This window comes from Monomorium pharaonis, chromosome 2 (genome assembly GCF_013373865.1).
Source record: "Monomorium pharaonis isolate MP-MQ-018 chromosome 2, ASM1337386v2, whole genome shotgun sequence".
Classification (NCBI taxonomy): domain Eukaryota; kingdom Metazoa; phylum Arthropoda; class Insecta; order Hymenoptera; family Formicidae; genus Monomorium; species Monomorium pharaonis.
Window position 1 is genome coordinate 20,863,045 of NC_050468.1, and position 17,934 is coordinate 20,880,978.

At 38.8% G+C, this 17,934-nt stretch overlaps 3 protein-coding genes and 1 long non-coding RNA gene across 11 annotated transcripts in view; 1 reads left to right on the forward strand and 3 right to left on the reverse strand.

Moving 5' to 3' along the window:
- The window catches only part of LOC105832851 (alpha-actinin, sarcomeric), a 32,363-nt gene extending 23,221 nt beyond the window's left edge, over window positions 1-9,142 (reverse strand). For 2 of the 6 annotated variants that reach the window (XM_012674139.3, XM_028194073.2), the window contains exons 1-2: window positions 8,316-8,881; window positions 7,637-7,770 (exon numbers count right to left, since the gene is read on the reverse strand). In XM_012674139.3, coding sequence (XP_012529593.1) covers window positions 7,637-7,738 — 102 coding nt within the window. In that variant the 5' untranslated portion in view covers window positions 7,739-7,770; window positions 8,316-8,881. The other 4 variants (XM_012674137.3, XM_012674136.3, XM_012674138.3 and 1 more) reach the window with 4 other exon arrangements.
- On the reverse strand, window positions 4,000-5,742 carry LOC105832852. Its single transcript, XR_004962062.1, has 2 exons — window positions 4,757-5,742; window positions 4,000-4,201 (listed from the first exon to the last, which is right to left on the reverse strand). It is a non-coding gene; the product is annotated as an uncharacterized LOC105832852 (long non-coding RNA).
- A 2,397-nt stretch (window positions 9,143-11,539) lies between the features above and the next one.
- Window positions 11,540-15,618, forward strand: LOC105837903 (sec1 family domain-containing protein 2). 2 transcript variants are annotated; one of them, XM_012683076.3, is made up of 10 exons: window positions 11,540-12,050; window positions 12,133-12,375; window positions 12,715-12,975; window positions 13,184-13,265; window positions 13,386-13,630; window positions 13,771-13,899; window positions 13,986-14,217; window positions 14,697-14,805; window positions 14,997-15,143; window positions 15,265-15,618. In XM_012683076.3, the coding sequence occupies exons 1-10, from the start codon at window positions 11,853-11,855 to the stop codon at window positions 15,476-15,478; spliced, it is 1,860 nt and encodes a 619-aa protein (XP_012538530.1). In that variant the 5' UTR covers window positions 11,540-11,852; the 3' UTR covers window positions 15,479-15,618. The 2 variants fall into 2 exon arrangements, with proteins under 2 accessions (XP_012538530.1, XP_012538529.1); XM_012683075.3 differs by having other exon boundaries at window positions 11,542-12,050; window positions 13,080-13,265; window positions 13,367-13,630.
- Window positions 15,220-17,421, reverse strand: LOC105837904 (DNA repair protein XRCC2). 2 transcript variants are annotated; one of them, XM_012683078.3, is made up of 3 exons: window positions 16,895-17,421; window positions 16,155-16,777; window positions 15,220-15,362 (listed from the first exon to the last, which is right to left on the reverse strand). In XM_012683078.3, exons 1-3 carry the CDS (start codon window positions 17,040-17,042, stop codon window positions 15,318-15,320), a joined length of 816 nt encoding a protein of 271 aa, XP_012538532.1. In that variant the 5' UTR covers window positions 17,043-17,421; the 3' UTR covers window positions 15,220-15,317. The 2 variants fall into 2 exon arrangements, with proteins under 2 accessions (XP_012538532.1, XP_012538531.1); XM_012683077.3 differs by having other exon boundaries at window positions 15,220-15,667.
- Between the last annotated feature and the right edge of the window lie 513 nt (window positions 17,422-17,934).

Below are 17,934 nucleotides of genomic sequence, written 5' to 3' on the forward strand. Positions count from 1 at the left end.
GCGAGGAGTGAGCGAGGAGTGAGCGAGGAATGAGCCGGGAGTGAGCCGGGAGTGAGCCGGGAGTGAGCGAGGAGTGAGCCGGGAGTGAGCCGGGAGTGAGCCGGGAGTGAGTCGGGAGTGAACCGGGAGTAAGCCGGGAGTGAACCGGGAGTAAGCCGGGAGTGAGCCGGGAGTGAGCGAGGAATGAGCCGGGAGTGAGCCGGGAGTGAGCCGGGAGTGAGCCGGGAGTGAGCCGGGAGTGAGCCGGGAGTGAGCCGGGAGTGAGCGGGGAGTGAGCGAGGAGTGAGCCGGGAGTGAACCGGGAGTAAGCCGGGAGTGAGCCGGGAGTGAGCCGGGAGTGAGCCGGGAGTGAGCGAGTGAGTGAGCGAAGAGTGAGCCGGGAGTGAGCCAGGAGTGAGCGAGTGAGTGAGCGAAGAGTGAGCCGGGAGTGAGCCGGGAGTGAGCCGGGAGTGAGCGAGGAGTGAGCCAGGAGTGAGCGAGGAGTGAGCGAGGAGTGAGCGAGGAGTGAGCGAGGAATGAGCCGGGAGTGAGCCGGGAGTGAGCCGGGAGTGAGCCGGGAGTGAGCGAGGAGTGAGCCGGGAGTGAGCCAGGAGTGAGCGAGTGAGTGAGCGAAGAGTGAGCCGGGAGTGAGCCGGGAGTGAGTCGGGAGTGAGCGAGGAGTGAGCCAGGAGTGAGCGAGGAGTGAGCGAGGAGTGAGCGAGGAGTGAGCGAGGAATGAGCCGGGAGTGAGCCGGGAGTGAGCCGGGAGTGAGCCGGGAGTGAGCCGGGAGTGAGCGAGGAGTGAGCCGGGAGTGAACCGGGAGTAAGCCGGGAGTGAGCCGGGAGTGAGCCGGGAGTGAGCCGGGAGTGAGCGAGTGAGTGAGCGAAGAGTGAGCCGGGAGTGAGCCAGGAGTGAGCGAGTGAGTGAGCGAAGAGTGAGCCGGGAGTGAGCCGGGAGTGAGTCGGGAGTGAGCGAGGAGTGAGCCAGGAGTGAGCGGGGAGTGAGCGAGGAGTGAGCGAGGAGTGAGCGAGGAGTGAGCCGGGAGTGAGCCGGGAGTGAGCCGGGAGTGAGCGAGGAGTGAGCCGGGAGTGAACCGGGAGTGAGCCGGGAGTGAGTCGGGAGTGAACCGGGAGTAAGCCGGGAGTGAACCGGGAGTAAGCCGGGAGTGAGCCGGGAGTGAGCGAGGAATGAGCCGGGAGTGAGCCGGGAGTGAGCCGGAAGTGAGCCGGGAGTGAGCCGGGAGTGAGCCGGGAGTGAGCCGGGAGTGAGCCGGGAGTGAGCGAGGAGTGAGCCGGGAGTGAACCGGGAGTAAGCCGGGAGTGAGCCGGGAGTGAGCCGGGAGTGAGCCGGGAGTGAGCGAGTGAGTGAGCGAAGAGTGAGCCGGGAGTGAGCCAGGAGTGAGCGAGTGAGTGAGCGAAGAGTGAGCCGGGAGTGAGCCGGGAGTGAGCCGGGAGTGAGCGAGGAGTGAGCCAGGAGTGAGCGAGGAGTGAGCGAGGAGTGAGCGAGGAGTGAGCGAGGAATGAGCCGGGAGTGAGCCGGGAGTGAGCCGGGAGTGAGCCGGGAGTGAGCGAGGAGTGAGCCGGGAGTGAACCGGGAGTAAGCCGGGAGTGAGCCGGGAGTGAGCCGGGAGTGAGCCGGGAGTGAGCGAGTGAGTGAGCGAAGAGTGAGCCGGGAGTGAGCCAGGAGTGAGCGAGTGAGTGAGCGAAGAGTGAGCCGGGAGTGAGCCGGGAGTGAGCCGGGAGTGAGCCGGGAGTGAGCGAGGAGTAAGCCAGGAGTGAGTGAGGAGTGAGCGAGGAGTGAGCGAGGAGTGAGCGAGGAGTGAGCGCGTGAACGAGCTGGCGAGTGAGCGAAGAGTGAGCGAGGAGTGAGCGAGGAGTGAGCCAGTGAGTGACTGAGTGTGTGAGTGAGTGAGTGAAAAAGAGTGCAAGGAAGGGAGCAAACGAGCGAACGTAACTAGATAAATATGTAGCTAGGTAGCTAGATAGCAGTAAGTATGCAAGTAGGTATGTATGTTGGTATGTATGTATGTAGGTAGGTATGTAGGTATGTATGTATGTATAATTAAACTTTAAATTTTTTTATTTAAAATTGCAGAAGACGTTTGATTAATGTAAATGAAAGATAGAGAAAATCAAATTGCAATTATTATTATTTTTAAAGCAAAAAGTCAAATAGCGCGCGCGCAGCGCGCGCTTGTAATGTTCTAGTCTAAAAAAAAAATAAAAAAAAGGCTTTTATAAATTAAAAAAACAAAAGAAAGATCAACAATTTTAATCACTATTACTTATTTTTAATCGACAATAATAAGCGCTAAGATGTCACGTGAGTCTGTAAGTAGAGACTTTAACGAGCGTTTGAGGCGTGCTGCATTGAAGTATGGGACGTATTGTATAGGAAGATGACCTCCGTAAATTGAGACAATCGTCTACGAAAAGATTTATACTCTCGAATTGGCTACGCTACCAAATGAGCACGTGCTGAACTTCTCAGTGACAATCAAAGCCAAGACGAATATTCAAAACGACACAAGTCGTTTACATAAGACATAGCAGTACGCTTGATCGATCAAACGTACTACATATCAATAACAAACAAAATCATAACGACATAGCGATAGCTGACATGTATTATCTACGGAGCTGATTCGGTTAGCAATAACAAGAAATATTTATACTGTAAAGTAATAACGAGGGTAATAAACATCTGTTACCGTAAAGTACGAGTGGAAGATGTAATCCAGAATCACTAGACGCTCCTTTATCCGCGGTCATAAAAAGTTGAACATTTTAATTATTATTCCGTATCAAATATTAAATTATCACTCGGCAATTAAATGTTTCAAACAAAAGAGTCTAAAGTTGTATAAAATATGATATAATTTTTTTAATTGGACATTTAATTGAAACAATTTATTGAACTTAATATTGAAAGAAGAGCAAAGATATTTGAAAGAAAATTTTCTAGATTGTTATTATTATTCAAAATCCTTCAAATAATATTTTATTCTTGATTTCGGAATGGCAGTGCTAATTAATTAATCAGAAAAAAAAGAGCGCGAAAATTCTGAATAATTTATTTGTTTTTTCATGCAGTTGAAGAATGCCAGAAATCAAGGGCGCAAAGGGAGTAGGACCCGAGTGTCGCGAGCGTTCCAATAGATCTCGCGCGACCTGAAAGTTTGTCTTCGAGCAGCTGTTTCCGCGACCCATTTAAACGTCGTCGAGGGGAAAAAAATTCCTATCGCAGGAATGTTTCATGCGCGACCGGCGGCGCGCTCGGAGCGACGTGACGACCGATGATTTTACGAGAAATTCTCCTGTACAGTTAATCGGCCGGCGCGTGTCGTACAATGTCCGCTTCCTCCTACGTGTTAGCGCATTTAGCCGGTACTGTTAATTGGCACGCCCTGCCGTACTCTATCAATTCCAGACGCGGACACGAGCGTAACCCGTAATACCGCGATAACGAGTTCCTAGCGATTTTCTCACGTCGCATATATGGAAGTGAAGTAACATGTACTTCACACAAACATATATATGTGAAATAAATGTACAGATATTCGTGATAAGGTGAGAAAGCGCGTATAGGACTCCCTTCCTCTTAAATTCCCCTAGTACATTCCTCCCATCGAAACTTTTCTGTAACTAACGGATTTTCTAGCATCTGTACCAGTTTCTTTTTTTATGATATCTAATATATATACATATAACTTTAAATATCATATATTTTATATATATATATATATATTTAATTCAAATTGTTATTTGTTATAATTTTATTTCAATTTTTCAAGTGTGATGAAATTATTTACTTGATGACACATACACACATCAAGTAAATAATTTTAATTATATATACATACACTGCATACATATATAATTTAAAAAAAGGTATATACACAATATACATATACACATCAAGTAGTGCTTCAAAAATTAATAAAATGAAATTATAACAAATAACAAATAATAGGTAAATAAGAAATAAACTTATTTATAAAATAAATTGTATAAACTGTGTACTATTCTAATATTTATTTCTATTATGTTCTTTAAAACAACTTTAATTAATAATAACGAATGTATAATTAATCAATATACTTGTTACATCGATAGCTTAGAACGAGAGCAATCAACGTTATCTCCAGGTGTTATCGTTTATAGATAAAAACGCTTGTATTTTACTTCTCTGCGTTTCCATAATGAATGATATCTTACGTCTCTGCAAGAAGGAAAGCATAGATTTATAAGCAAATTTATATATAAGTTCAAAAAGTTTTTCTTACAATTTTTTTCCAATCTCCTCTCTAAATCCTTTTCCATTTTTATTAATTTACTACTCGCAGAGGGGAAAAACCGAAAGAATGCAGCTTTCGCTTTCATAATACGCCTCCCGTGTTTCCTTTCTTCCGTCCCGGGAACATTCGCGGAATCGTATTGCCGTCATAAGCGTTATTCGAACCGGAGGAAGCTGCGCGTAAGCTTTTCCGCGAAGCGTGAACAATCGATTAACACGTCCGTGCGTGGTTCGACGAACGGTATTATGAATTTTCGCGCGGCGACCCGAACCTCGACGGGTAAATGCGGGTTTTCAGGCCGCGCGCCGCGTTTCCGGAACGGGGCACGCGGATCTCTAAAATTAGAGGCGTTACGAAAAATGTTCGCTGATGTCGGCGCGCGGCACCGAGCGAGCCCGCCGCAATCTCTCAGGGACGCGGTTACGCCTTATTGGCGTGCACGCATAATCGTTATCAGCATCGTTTAGCTTATCTAATACCTGACTTTGATGTCGCGCTGGACGCGCGATTAAGCGCGTCGTCGGACTCTCCAGAGAGAGGGGGGAGGGAGAGATAAGGCTTCGTCGATGCGAGGGGGGAAACGACTATACGAGTCATCGTGAAAATCACGGGCATGACTCATTGCGCTCTTGATTATTTTTGTCATAAAGTCTGAAAATACAATTCGAAGGGCTGCCGTCGATATACGTATGCGAGAGGAGGCGGGGGGGCTCCTTGAGGCGGGAGAGCCTTGAGCCCCTGCCAGAAATGAAGAAAACACTTGCAAACGCATGCCCGAGAAGTACGCTCCAATTTATCAGTATCTAATGGCCACACGTCGAATGTACAAAACAAAATTGCGAGCGAGAGTCGTTGAAAGAAAAAAAAAAGAGATATTTGCTGAAAAGCTTTGCTTTTAAGTCTGGTCTCTTTAAATCAGATAAATCGTATCTCCGCTGTCTTCGTATCACCTGACGAAAATGAGTGATAACTTTTTCGAAATATTTTCGATTAGAATAACGTTACGACGTTTCGACGTGAAGATTGTTTGAACGGATCTTTATGTTTATTAGTTTTCTTTGAAAATAGTTTCTTAAATGTAGAAGCGTCAAACGCAAGAAAAATGATGTATTCTTGTCACACGTCAGTTGCGATTAAATTACATTTAGAATATCGTACATAACTTGAATGAATTGTATAAAATTGTAATTTTTTATATAATCCATATGTTACGTTTAAACGTAATTACATGCAAACAAATTTTTTTGATGTTGTGAAAGATAGTTTCTCATTTTTCAGTTTTCTTCTTTTAAGTAACGGTTATCTTTGCAAAGAATATTTCTCTGATAAAAATAGTCTTAAAGTACACTCATTAATTACTTAAAATAAATGTCGATGTGACACAGAAAAATGTACTTAAATTAAATAAGTATCACTTAAATTATTTTAAATAATTCATACACAAAGAGAAAGATTTCTTTAAATTTAATAAACCGTTTTGTTCAACTATTCTAAGTATATATTTCTTTGTTTCTAATAAATTTTATTAAATCTAAAGAAAAATCTGTGTAAAATTTATTAAAAAAGAAATGTATGCTTTGGAATAGTCAAACAAAACTATTTATTAAATCTAAAGAAATCTTTCTCTCTGTGTAAGTTTATATATTCACGAATTTATTCAAAATATATTCTAAATCTTAGTTTAATTTAATATTTTAATTAAGAATATTAACCAAAATAAAAATTCGATTTATTAGTTTAACTTTTCTTCAATTCAATTTTATAATATTTCTTCGAAATGCATATAAATTCATTTCTCAAGTATATGATAGTGAGTTTTTCTAAAATTTATGATAAGTATATTTTAAGACTATTATCAAGAAATTATTCTTCATTGAAGATAACCGTCACTTATTATAAAGAAAAAAAATAAATTGCATAATCGCTTTCCTTGATAGTAGAATAAATATTTCTCTGTGTGTATACGTTGTTCGTATCTTATAATTCAATTATATAATTCATCACGTGATATCTGTCATTATCGATAATAACAACTAGATTTCCAATATTTTTTTAGATTTCAGTAGAATTCTTTTAATAAAGAAAAACTAAATTGATTATTTCACACTTACTCGACATGTCCGTGACATAACGAGGGATTTATTAGAGGGATAAAATAGATTCATAAAGACGTAGGAAGTGTCATCACGATGTTACGAATTATTCTCGATTAGCTCAGCATTCCATCTCCTCCTCCGATAAGATTACAATAATCTAAAGAAATAGATAATGAACGTGATTATGCATCCGCAAGTGATTTTTTTTTTTTTTTTTTTGCAAACAAATGCAGCATTACCGATTACCGTTTCCACTGTTCAATTCTCTGGCTACATTTTCTACGCTCGAGCTCTCCTTTTTTTCCACTCACCGGGGCGTGTCATAAACGTAAAACAGAAAGACCTCGGCGCATAACGCGCCGTGTACGCTCTTACTGCATGCACGTTAGGATTCCGAGAGATACAATACTTGGTCCTTTACCTCTATTCTTTACAATAGGCACAGTTGCGACCAGTCGTCAAATGAAGAAAGAGAACCCGACCCAATATGCTTTCTCTTTCATTCTTTCTCTCTGGAAGACAGGTGTACGTGCATCTCTGTAGACCTACAGGTAGCACGTATTCCTTTTAATAAATGCGGTAAGGTACACGGCTGAGCAAAACAAATCAAAGTTATTTTCTATGAGACCTCTTTACTGTTGTTGTTTCTTTTTTTAATTAAGAGCTTTAAGACGAGTCTCGAGATTCTCGCGAGGATCAATCACCTCGAGCTTTTCTTACGAGTTCGTGAACGAAAAAAAAAAAGAAGACAGACAAATCCGTTCGTGCAAATTCAGGAAAACAGGATTCGCGTGACTCACAAACCGACGAGTCGCTGGCATACCAAAATATTACGCGAAATTTAAAAAGAGAGACGCGTAGAAAGATATATTTGCAAGGCTAATCTACAATGTGCTGTTTGCCTTCCGCTTCTCGCGCCTCGCCTTTCTGCCTCTTCGGCGCGCCGTTTTATTGAAATCGACGGAATAATAGTCGAAAAACTCCGAAGAAAAAACACAATTGCCGATGAATTGAGGCAAAAAGGGGGGGTAACGGGCAAGTGGCGACGAGAAGCCGGCGATGAACAAAATGCACGTCGCGGAATAACCTTTACTAACGGCCGCGCCGGTTCCCGGTCGGCGATCTGGGAAACGGAGTAAAGTTCCAGGGAGTTCGAGGACGACCATGTCTGGACGCGGGGGAAGGAGAGGAGCGAAGGAGAGGAAAAAGGACGAAAGGAGTACGGAAAAAACGTATCGAAAGACTATGATAACACCCGCTCACCTTTTTCTGCTGCTTCTCCCAGGCGGGGTCCAAGAGACCCTCCCTCTCCCATTCCTCCTCCGGTGCCATGTATCCGTCCCCGTAGGCCTCCATGTCGTTCATCCTGCCCGCTCGTGTGTGCGTATCTCACGTTCCTTCAAACGCCAAAAGCTCGATGTCACACGACTCTGTGTTACAACGCTCGGCCCCGTTACAACGGGAGAAAGAGGGATTCGGTAGCGGGAGAGAAAGAGAGAGAAAAAGAAAGAGAGAGAGAGAGAGAGAGAAAGAAGAGAGAAGGGAAAAAAACGGGAGAGAGAACCCGGCCGAAGAGCCGAGAGCGAACGCTTCTCTCCTCGAAGCCGAGAGAGAAACGCTCGATCGAAGATCGATATGCGTGTACCTTCTATGCGTGCGCGCGTACGTACGTACGTACGTATGTTCGTGCGGTGACAGCGACGCGTGTACCGAAAAAGGGGAGGGGTTCGAGATTTAAAAAAGGGGAGAGAGAGAGACAGAGAGAGAGAGAGAGAAGGGAAAATCAAGGGGGGATCAAGAGCGGTGACTAAGGGACGTAGGTGAACTAGGAGAGGAGGCGGGGGAAGAAGAGATTACAAATGAAAGATTAGACGAGGGAGAGAAAGAGAAAGAGAGAAAGAGAGAGAGAAATACAGCGAGACCCGACAACGTGAAAACGTACCCGCTAAGCCCAGAAAACGGTTCGGTTTCGTGTCGTTCTTTCCCTCGCGCGCTGACCCCTCTGCCACGAGTCTGACACACACGATTTGCTCGCCGGAGCAAAGCCTCCCCCCTCCCCCTCGTCGCGCCGACCCATTCCCCGCGGCACCCCTCACGCACGGTAGGGGACGAAGGTCTCATTCGCTCTCCTCGCGGTAGGGGAGGCGAGACCCATCCCACTCCGCGCGCGACTCCCTTCTAAATTCTCTCTTCACCCCTCCCTTCCTCTTGCCCACTCTTTCTCTCTCTCTCTCTCTCTCTCTCTTTCCGTCCCTTTGTCAAGCGAATGCTCGACAATAGCGAAAATAGCTCGGTTTACGTTACGCTAGCATTTGTTTTGATCTAGCGGTGAAACGTCAAGTGTCGCGTATACGTTACGAGAGAGCGCGACAGACGGGGGATTATCATCGACAATACGCGTCCAAGTTGCCGCGTTACGTTACCGTTCACGGTACGAGCGGACGCGCACGCGGGACAACGTTCCGCTGTCGCGTCTCTCCGTGGCGCATGTCACCGCACGGACACGGAGCCGGGGTCTGGCTGGGTCCGCCGAGAAACTAACCTCCGCCCTTCTCCCTCTTGCGCGCGCGTGTACGCACGTACGTATGCACGCACGCACGCACGCACGCACGCCGATCCGCAGCTCGCTCGCGAGGACGCAGGGACGACGAAAATAGCGTCGGAGATGGTCGGAGACGGGCGCCGCGACACCTCATTCACCCACACGCGCGACTAAAATAGGACCGACGCGCAATCCGCGCGAAATTCCCAAGTCGATCGGAGCGACGCCATTGGCATGCGTGAGTTCGTGAGATCGCCCGACGACGCGCCGTGAAATCGCCGCGGATGTAGCACGTGATGTAGAAGGAAGACATACGTTTAAAGGTCCGTACAACGTCGCGTATGTTGGGTGCATACGCGCGCGTTGGATTGCCATTCAGGGCTGCTATTGGTTTAAACGACAGTCCAACGTAAGCGCTTGACAGTCAACAGTGGCATATATACGTATTGTTACAATTTAGAGATAGTATATGTAATAAGAAAAAAAAAAGAAAAATAAAATTTTATAAGAAAAGAAAAGTTTCAGTAAACATATAACGATTCTATTGATTGGAATTGTTTATGTAAAATTTTTTGTTTTTCCATCAGCGCCTTTATGTGCACAAAATGTGCACATTGAACTATGTAGTCAAATATCTATGAATGCCGTAGGTAATGTGCATAACTTTTTGGATCTCTTCTGTGCTACGTTCATGTTTATTTGGTTCTGTTTTATGTTATACCCGTAAATTTTACAATTATATGCATTCATATTTTAAATCTGTTTTATGAAAATGTGCATAATCGTGTTCTATAAATGTGCAATATACCACATATACATGATATAAATTCAAATAATTGATTTGACAAAAATTCACTCACCAATTGCTGTCGCTGCTCCTGCTGCTGATGCTGCTGCTGCTGCTACTGCTACATTCCTTTTCCAGTTTTGATTCTGAAAATGTGATAAATATTATTCCTAAACTCAAACACAAAAGCAGGTAAAGAAATGTATCACTTGAAAAAATAGTATATTTACCGAGTCGCTCCATGGATGCCGTTTTCTGCTGACATCATCCTGCTATTCTCGAATCGCACATTAATAATGATCGCCCGATACTTTATTCGGCACTCCCGATATTACGGATAATATATCACACACGACACACGAGTAAAGCGTAAACTGCGCGCGAGAATTTCACTTGGCACGACCGTTACATTTGAAAAAATACGTGAAAAGGACGGCTCGTCTGATTGGCGGCGAAAATCAACATGGCACGAAAGTGGCGTGACGTCACGTAACTTCGCGGAAACGCAGGCCGAGGAAAGCGCGGTGAGAAAACCGTTTGAATGAAAATTATACACTGAGATACAAAACGAACGGAGACAAATTCGTTTCGAGAATTTCGTATGCTGCACAACACCGGACAATTCAATTCTGAACATGCGAGACACGCAGAAACACGCACGGAGTCGACAGAGCGTCCGACCGGCGCTGGAGTGGCGTACGTAACTGGAGAGCGCGGAGCAACGGAGCAACATGGCGGCAGCGGCGCAGGCGCGGCGAGTGGCGCCGACTAGCGCCGAGTACTGCCGAGTCTGCCTGCCATCCTGCCAGCAGTGCCAGCAGTCACGTACGCCATGTTACCTCGCGTTCCAGCGCCGATCGGACGCTCTGGGACGCTCTGTCGACTCCGTGCGTGTCTCTGCGTGTCTCGCGTGTTCAGAATTGATCGAGTGTTGTGCAGGTACGGTGTTGTGTTGAGAGTGCCGTCGTGCTAGCAAACGATACGCGAACTATATGAGATCGTATAGTAGCAGAGGTGATATTCATGTGTAAAGCGCGACGTCGTGCGTTTGCCTTCGGTTTCGAGTAAAGTGTTCGTGTGCGAGTTCAAGCAAAGTGCTTACTCAAAGGAAATATGTTCAGTATAGAATATCGCGAGTGCCAATTAAGTGAAGTGCTACTAATCGTCGTGTGAGCATACGAAATACAAAATTTCGAAAGGAATTTGTCTCCGTTTATTGTACTTAGGCGCGTAATTTTCATTCAAAATTCCGGAAAAGGAATGTAGCAGTAGCAGCAGCAGCATCATCAGCAGGAGCAGCGACAGCAGTCGGTGAGTGAATTTTTATCAAATCAATTATTTGAATTTATAATATGTATATGTGGTATTGCACATTTATAGAACACGATTATGCACATTTGCATTAAACAGATTTAAAATATGAATGCACATAATTGTAAAATTTACGGGTATAGCATGAAACAGAAAACCAAATAAACGTGGACATAGCATAGAAGAGATCCAAAAAATCATGCACATTACATACGGGATTCATAGATATTTGACTATGTAGTTCAATGTGCACATTTTGTGCACATAGAAATGCTGATAGATAAAAACATCTAAAACGACGCGATGATTGCTCTCAGGTTCCTCTTTGTTGCTAATATTTATTGCTACTTAACCGCTCGGTGAACGGTTGCGCCACTGGATGTACCCAATGAGTCGTTAGTCGTTGGTCGTAAGAAACCAATCATGTTCGCTTATTCTTCTTTAAGATCAACTGTGATTGGCTAGATTTCTTACTCCAAGCATAGGGTGCACCTGCAATGTGGCAGTAGTGACCAGTAGTGACAACTGAATTCGGTACAAGGTATTTACTTTACCAGCTGTTCAATCATATGGCAAGTTGACTTGTCACGATCACGTTGTTAAAATGTCAATGTAGTGCCATAAATTTAAACTTTGTGATATAAATTCTATTTTATATAACAATCAACGTGGAAAAATCTTATAAATAATATTATAATTTATATTTTATTAAACAATACTTTACATTGTTACATACGTATATATATTAATTGATTGTTAGATACACGTAATGTGTCACTTATTTACGAAATAAAAGTGAAAAATTATTTCCGTAAGATTTATGCTATTTTTAATTAATAATGGAAGGCATTAATGATCTCGAACAGTTTCTTGCTGATACTTGGCACGATGTTGCTGGTTTTGTAAGTGGATCTGCAGTTTATATAGATCATGCAGCAACGGAATGCCTTCATTGGCATACTGGTGGCAAGATATATTCCTTCTTTAAGGATGCTGGTGCAATGTCAGTTCACGAACTTGCCATGTACAATTTTCGTGTATGTGATTAGTAAAATAATCTTTTGTCACTTAAAATCTTATAATTGTAAAATTATTAGTTTATTATACAATTTGTTACAGTATGTCAAGGTACAAAATTGCAAGAAAGCAGTTATTATTACTACTTCTACCGATCTAGCCTTTTATCAACGTACAGTCAAGATGATATTGGAGAAGAATGCATTTGAACACTGTACAATTATTACTGCCGCACATTCAAGTGTATTGAATTATGATGACACTGTGCCACCAGAGGATAGAACAGATTATGCCAAATTAAAAAAACACATAAAAAGTTGGATGGATTCTAATCGGATGTTGGAAGTAATATTTATTTTCTTTTGTCCATTTAATTCTGGAATGTTATGAATAAATTTTTATCCAAATTGAAGTTTAGTATACTTTTGATATTAAAATTTTAATAACATAAAGTAACATTCAATGAAACTTTTTATATTAAAATGGTGTTAATTTAACCATTTTAACACATGACAAACTATAAATTAGAAAAAATGTAAATAAATTTTCAAGCGTGAAAAAAATTTTTTAATCGTGTAGGTTAACTTTTAGTGGTATTAATGCCAAAAAAGTATAAATAGCATTTCAGAATTAATGTCTCGTACTTTAAATTAAGCTTATTATGTATTGTATATTAATTTACAGGTGACAATACTATTTCGACCAATTTTTATTAGCCTAATTGATAATGGTCTATTTGTAACACCACCCTTTAATGATCTATTATCACCCTTAAATAGCACGTTGTTAAAGGATTCCGAACATACAGTTGATTATTTTGTAAGTTTGTTTAATAGTTTATTAACATATTTGAATTTGAAGGAAGATATTTATTCAATGGGAAAACTTAGCGAATATGTTGCTGAAAAATTAGAAACACTACCAATGGCTATCGATCGTAGGAACGTAAGTGTTTTTGTTTATGGAAAATAAATTCTAATGACTATAATTCATTAAAGGTATTTTAAAAAATATTAAAATTTTCACTTTAATGTTATTTTGTACGTTAGAGTTTAGTTGGTGCAAATGGAAAAGGAATATCATTAATCTTTATCGACAGAACATTAGATTTTTGTACTTCCACTAGTAATAATACTGAATCCTTGCTCGCTAGGATATTGTGCACTTTGCCTCATTTACCTCATCACTGCAACGATGTCGCAATAAATATGTCTCCTTTGTTTTGCGGCCTACAGGTACAGTAGCTTATATTATAATATGATACACATGTAAATATCATATAAAACAAAATTATAGAAGTGTTACTATTATATTGCATAAAAATTTTTGTTTTAAGAAATTTGTCGATGTACCAGGATGCTTGGCCAGCAATGACAAAACTCTGATGAATGTATTGATTACGAAAAAACAAAAAGACGTATTGGTTACTACGAATAAAATTCTCATCGATATACTTTCAAAAGAAAATTTAAAACTAAGAGAAAATCTGAAGCCCAAAGTAGCAACGAGAATTTCTGCACATAGTTTAGAGAAGCTTGTAAATAAATTTAAAGACATAGATGATCTTCGTGCTATATCAGAATCAAGCAAAGAGCTTCAAGTATGTATATCCCAATAATGGAAGATTGTAATTTAATATATGCTTTGATAGTCAAACTAATTAGTAGATGATGCATAATTTTCTCATAATATATGCAACTCAGAAAGTCATATATTTGAATACTATTTATTTTATTGCAGGTGGTACTGGGAATCATACAGGCTCTGACGTCAGAAAAGACTTCGCAATTAGAATTGTTAATTAGTCTCGAGAAACTACTTTTACAAAATATAGCTGTAAGTCGTGACTCTACGAGCGTGCTTGGACAGGTAATTGTCATATTTAATTTCTTGTACTATCTCAATATATTTGTATTGTATAGTAAGGTCGCATTTTCTTTTTCAAATATTTTTAGTTAAGTAATATCATAAAAACTCGCGAGAAACGAGGGCTGAATACAGATAACATATTAGCACTTTTGATACATATCTATGCACTTGCTGGAACTGAGATACAGTTTTCTATTCAACAAGAGCAGCAACTACAAGAAGCCATCACTAATGCTATATTTGAGGACATTACGAAATTAAAGGAAAATACAGTAAATAATAACATGTCGGCGTATCAACAAACTTTATTGTATTTTGGTTAGTAGAAAAGATTATGCTATAATATACAAATAAAATAACAAATTAAATAATCAAAATTATTTTTCATTATCTGTGAAAAATATTTGATATTACAGACATAGAATAAAAATCAGGAAATAATGATTAAAATAAAAATCTATTTGCACATTAAGAAATATCAATATTTGTATTGATTATCAATTTATGTGAATTAATTGTATCTGATCTAAAATTACGTAAAATTTTCTGTGAATATATACATTATTTATTTAAAATATATAAATATATAAAAAAATGTTACATTTGTAATCATTTTCCTATAAATATAAATTGTATTATAAATTGTTTCCTTTCTAAAAACTATAGAAATTTATAAAAATATTGATTTATAAGGATTAATAATATCTGATTATTGAATAATTATGTAAGATACACTAGTGTATATCTGCAATATAATACTATATATCTAAATACATCTAAATGCATATTTAAATTAGGTGTTACAGATGCTGAGGTTATAAAGGAAACATCTGTAAAAATAGCAAAACACATTATGGATATCTTACATGAAATAGCACAGCAACGCGCATTTCTACATAACTATACGTATGAAATTTTATGTCTATATAATCATTATGAAATATATTTCTATGTGAATGCATATAAAATAAAACTGAATACACTCGTACTTCTAATATTTATATAATACTTCATTTATTGTTTTTAACTATTCATATTTTACATTTTCTCAGATATAAGCATAAAATACATAATAGCTTTTTTTATATTTCTTACAGTTCCTTGATGTCCAAATCGAGTTCTCAAGAGATTGTTCAACGTATTGGCATTTTGCAACAATTATTAACAGATTTACTTCATCCAGATAGACATGACCTTCCCGATTTACACCAGAGATCATCCTCGTTTGTTTCTGCTGGATTCAAGTAAGTTCAAGTATATATTATATTCCTTTACGATGTTAATATGCTTTAAATGGATATTTTTCTCAATTTTCCTAAAAAAGTTCTGAAGAAAATCTAGTTCATTTCATATATACCTTGACAGCTTATTTTCTAAAGGAAGAATCAAACGTCATCCATGTGATAATAATTGGATTATCATTTACATAATTGGAGGTATAACACCGGAAGAAGTAAGAGAAACTAAAGAAATCATATCATCATTTCATTCAAATTGCCAAGTAACAATAGCAGGTTCGGGACTGTTAAATCCATTAGACATAGTCAATAAGGTTCTTCTCTCATCAATTGATTATTGAAACATTTTGCAAACTTGCAATTATGTTTTATTACTGAATCCATTTTATACCAGAATCAGAGATTGTATAACAAATCTGTTTTACATTATTGGTGGATTGTACACGACATGTAAATTGCTGAGTTACAGTACTTTTGCCTAGTTGCAGTCTATAATTTATACTTGTCCTTTCTAACAGATTGGTGCATAACTAGTTAAAAAAAAATAAAAATCAAATAATAAATTTCTTAAACATAAATAATATATTTCTTAAAAATAAACAATAACATTAATAAAATAATAAGTTAATAACATTTAAATTAATTTTGTTCATTTTAATTAATTTTAACTGATTTTTTCTTAAGTAAAAAACTTATATAAAAGAAAAACGTATTCTCACATAAAAACCATTTTTTGTTATTACAAATAAACTTATAAATAAAATATTAAATTTATTTGATAATCCACATTGTAATTATATATATATATATTGTTATTTAATGTAATCTAATTTTAAACAATTACAATATCCTAATTCAATATAAATAATGCTTTTCAAGATCAACTTCTAATTAAGTTAATTTTATTTTAACGTAACTTTTAACAGTTAGTTTTTTGTTTATGCACTTTTAAAGTGTAAATTAAATTAAGTTTACAAGCTAACTCTAAATTATTTTGTAAAAAATATTAACGCTTACCCAATCCTGTTTGGGGACCGGTCCATCCCATCTCGTGTAAACTGTTGCAGTGTGAAATTGGGACGACCGAACAATTCGAATCAAGTCTTTAGCATAACAATCCATACTGAGTATACTCCTCTCTTTTCTCGCCTGCCAATAGTACGCCAATATATTGTCTATAGCTAACAGAGCAATCCTCTCATTTATAAGAAGCTCATCCTCAAGAGTGTGCAGAGTCAACTGGAGTTGATTGTTGTTGCAACAGCTGATCACCGTCAAGTTTTCTAAAGACTTATTTACAATGTAGTCTACTGTCTCGACTGATGGTGGTTGCACGTTGGCCGCCTGAAACGCGTCGCGTATTGTGAAAGTCATTAGTTCGGTTATTTTGCTAATCTGCACATGACCAAGCGTGTCGATCAGTATCGCACAGGCATCGCACCCATCGATTTTGATCCCTCTGTACTGCGCGGGCAGTATACATCTCGCTATGAATTGACACAGTAACAGGGTCTTTCCGGTGGATGAGGCTCCGACGATCTCTATGACGCTTCTGCTGTCGATGTCGGTCGGGAACAGAACGTTGTCGAGGTTAATTGAACGCGGCTTCTCACTAAATCTCGACAACAGCTCCAGCCCACCTTCGGAATGGAATTCCATGTTACTAACAATTTACGAATATATGTCTATTTTCTTTCTACATCACTACGACATTTTAAATATTAGTAATTAATGAGCTTTAATCCATTATTAAGTACTGTTGACTAGTCTGTAAAATTCGATCAGATTCAAAATCCGCCAGAACTTTCGTGGCAGCCATATTGTTGCAATGACGTCACGAAAGTGCGATAGTATCGATATTCTATCGCGCATTTGATAACTTTTGATGCTATTTTCGATAAACATTCTTATATATGTTAAGAAAATTATTACAATTATTATATTATTTATTAGCCATTTTTAGTAGCTAATGATATATTTTAGGTTAAATATCTACATAACAAAGTTACGAATTGACTCATTACTTTAATCATATAATCGATATTTCGAGAATTACGATTTCTTTTTTCGATAGATTTCAAATGTTAGAATTAAGAGTATTCAAATCGCAGATTAAAAATTTGAGTGTATTGCAAATATTTCCAAAATATCTTCAGTTTAATAGAATTGATAAAATTATTTTGATCTTTTCTATGCTAATTTTCTAGACAGTTCTCAAGTGTGATAAGCGATAGATGCCCAACAAATTTTTCTCTAATAGCATATATAGATTTATGATGTTACAAATTTATATTAAAATATAATCTAAATAAACATTATTAGCACATAAATATTATACATCATTTTAATTTTTATTTACATTGTTATAGAATGACTTTAAAATTATTATTATAATAACGAAATAATTATTATTATTTAATTATAAATAGTTTTTATATTATTTATTTATGAAGAGAATCATCTTGATTTAGAATTCAAGAAATTAAAATAAATCTTCAGACATATTCATTTACAAATCAAGAGTAGATATTGTCAGTTTCAATAATCATACAATTTTTAATTTGTATTAAAATTATGCATATACAAGAAGGATTATGGCTAATCTGAGCTATATTTTAGAATTATATTTGAGATATATATAATAAAGATCTATTCTTTTTATTATTTTATTTTTACATGCTGAAAATTTGTATCTATAATGTTTGCTCCTAGAGAACAACGAAGATGTTAAAGTAATAAAGTAATCTTCTACCTTACAATATTGTACACTAGCGAAAAGTACATATTATTTTTATCA

Bases quoted from the DNA above. Each gene is read 5' to 3' on its own strand.
- LOC105837904 (XM_012683077.3), bottom strand. From the start codon at position 17,042: ATGTTTATCGAAAATAGCATCAAAAGTTATCAAATGCGCGATAGAATA. The intron at 16,778-16,894 runs GTACTTAATAAT...TCCATTCCGAAG, and splicing joins ATTTTACAGACTAGTCAACA to GTGGGCTGGAGCTGTTGTCG. The intron at 15,668-16,154 runs GTAAGCGTTAAT...TTTTTTAACTAG, and splicing joins CGGTCCCCAAACAGGATTGG to TTATGCACCAATCTGTTAGA.
- LOC105837903 (XM_012683075.3), top strand. From the start codon at position 11,853: ATGGAAGGCATTAATGATCTCGAACAGTTTCTTGCTGATACTTGGCAC. The intron at 13,266-13,366 runs GTACAGTAGCTT...TTTTGTTTTAAG, and splicing joins CTTTGTTTTGCGGCCTACAG to AAATTTGTCGATGTACCAGG. The intron at 13,900-13,985 runs GTAATTGTCATA...AAATATTTTTAG, and splicing joins CTACGAGCGTGCTTGGACAG to TTAAGTAATATCATAAAAAC.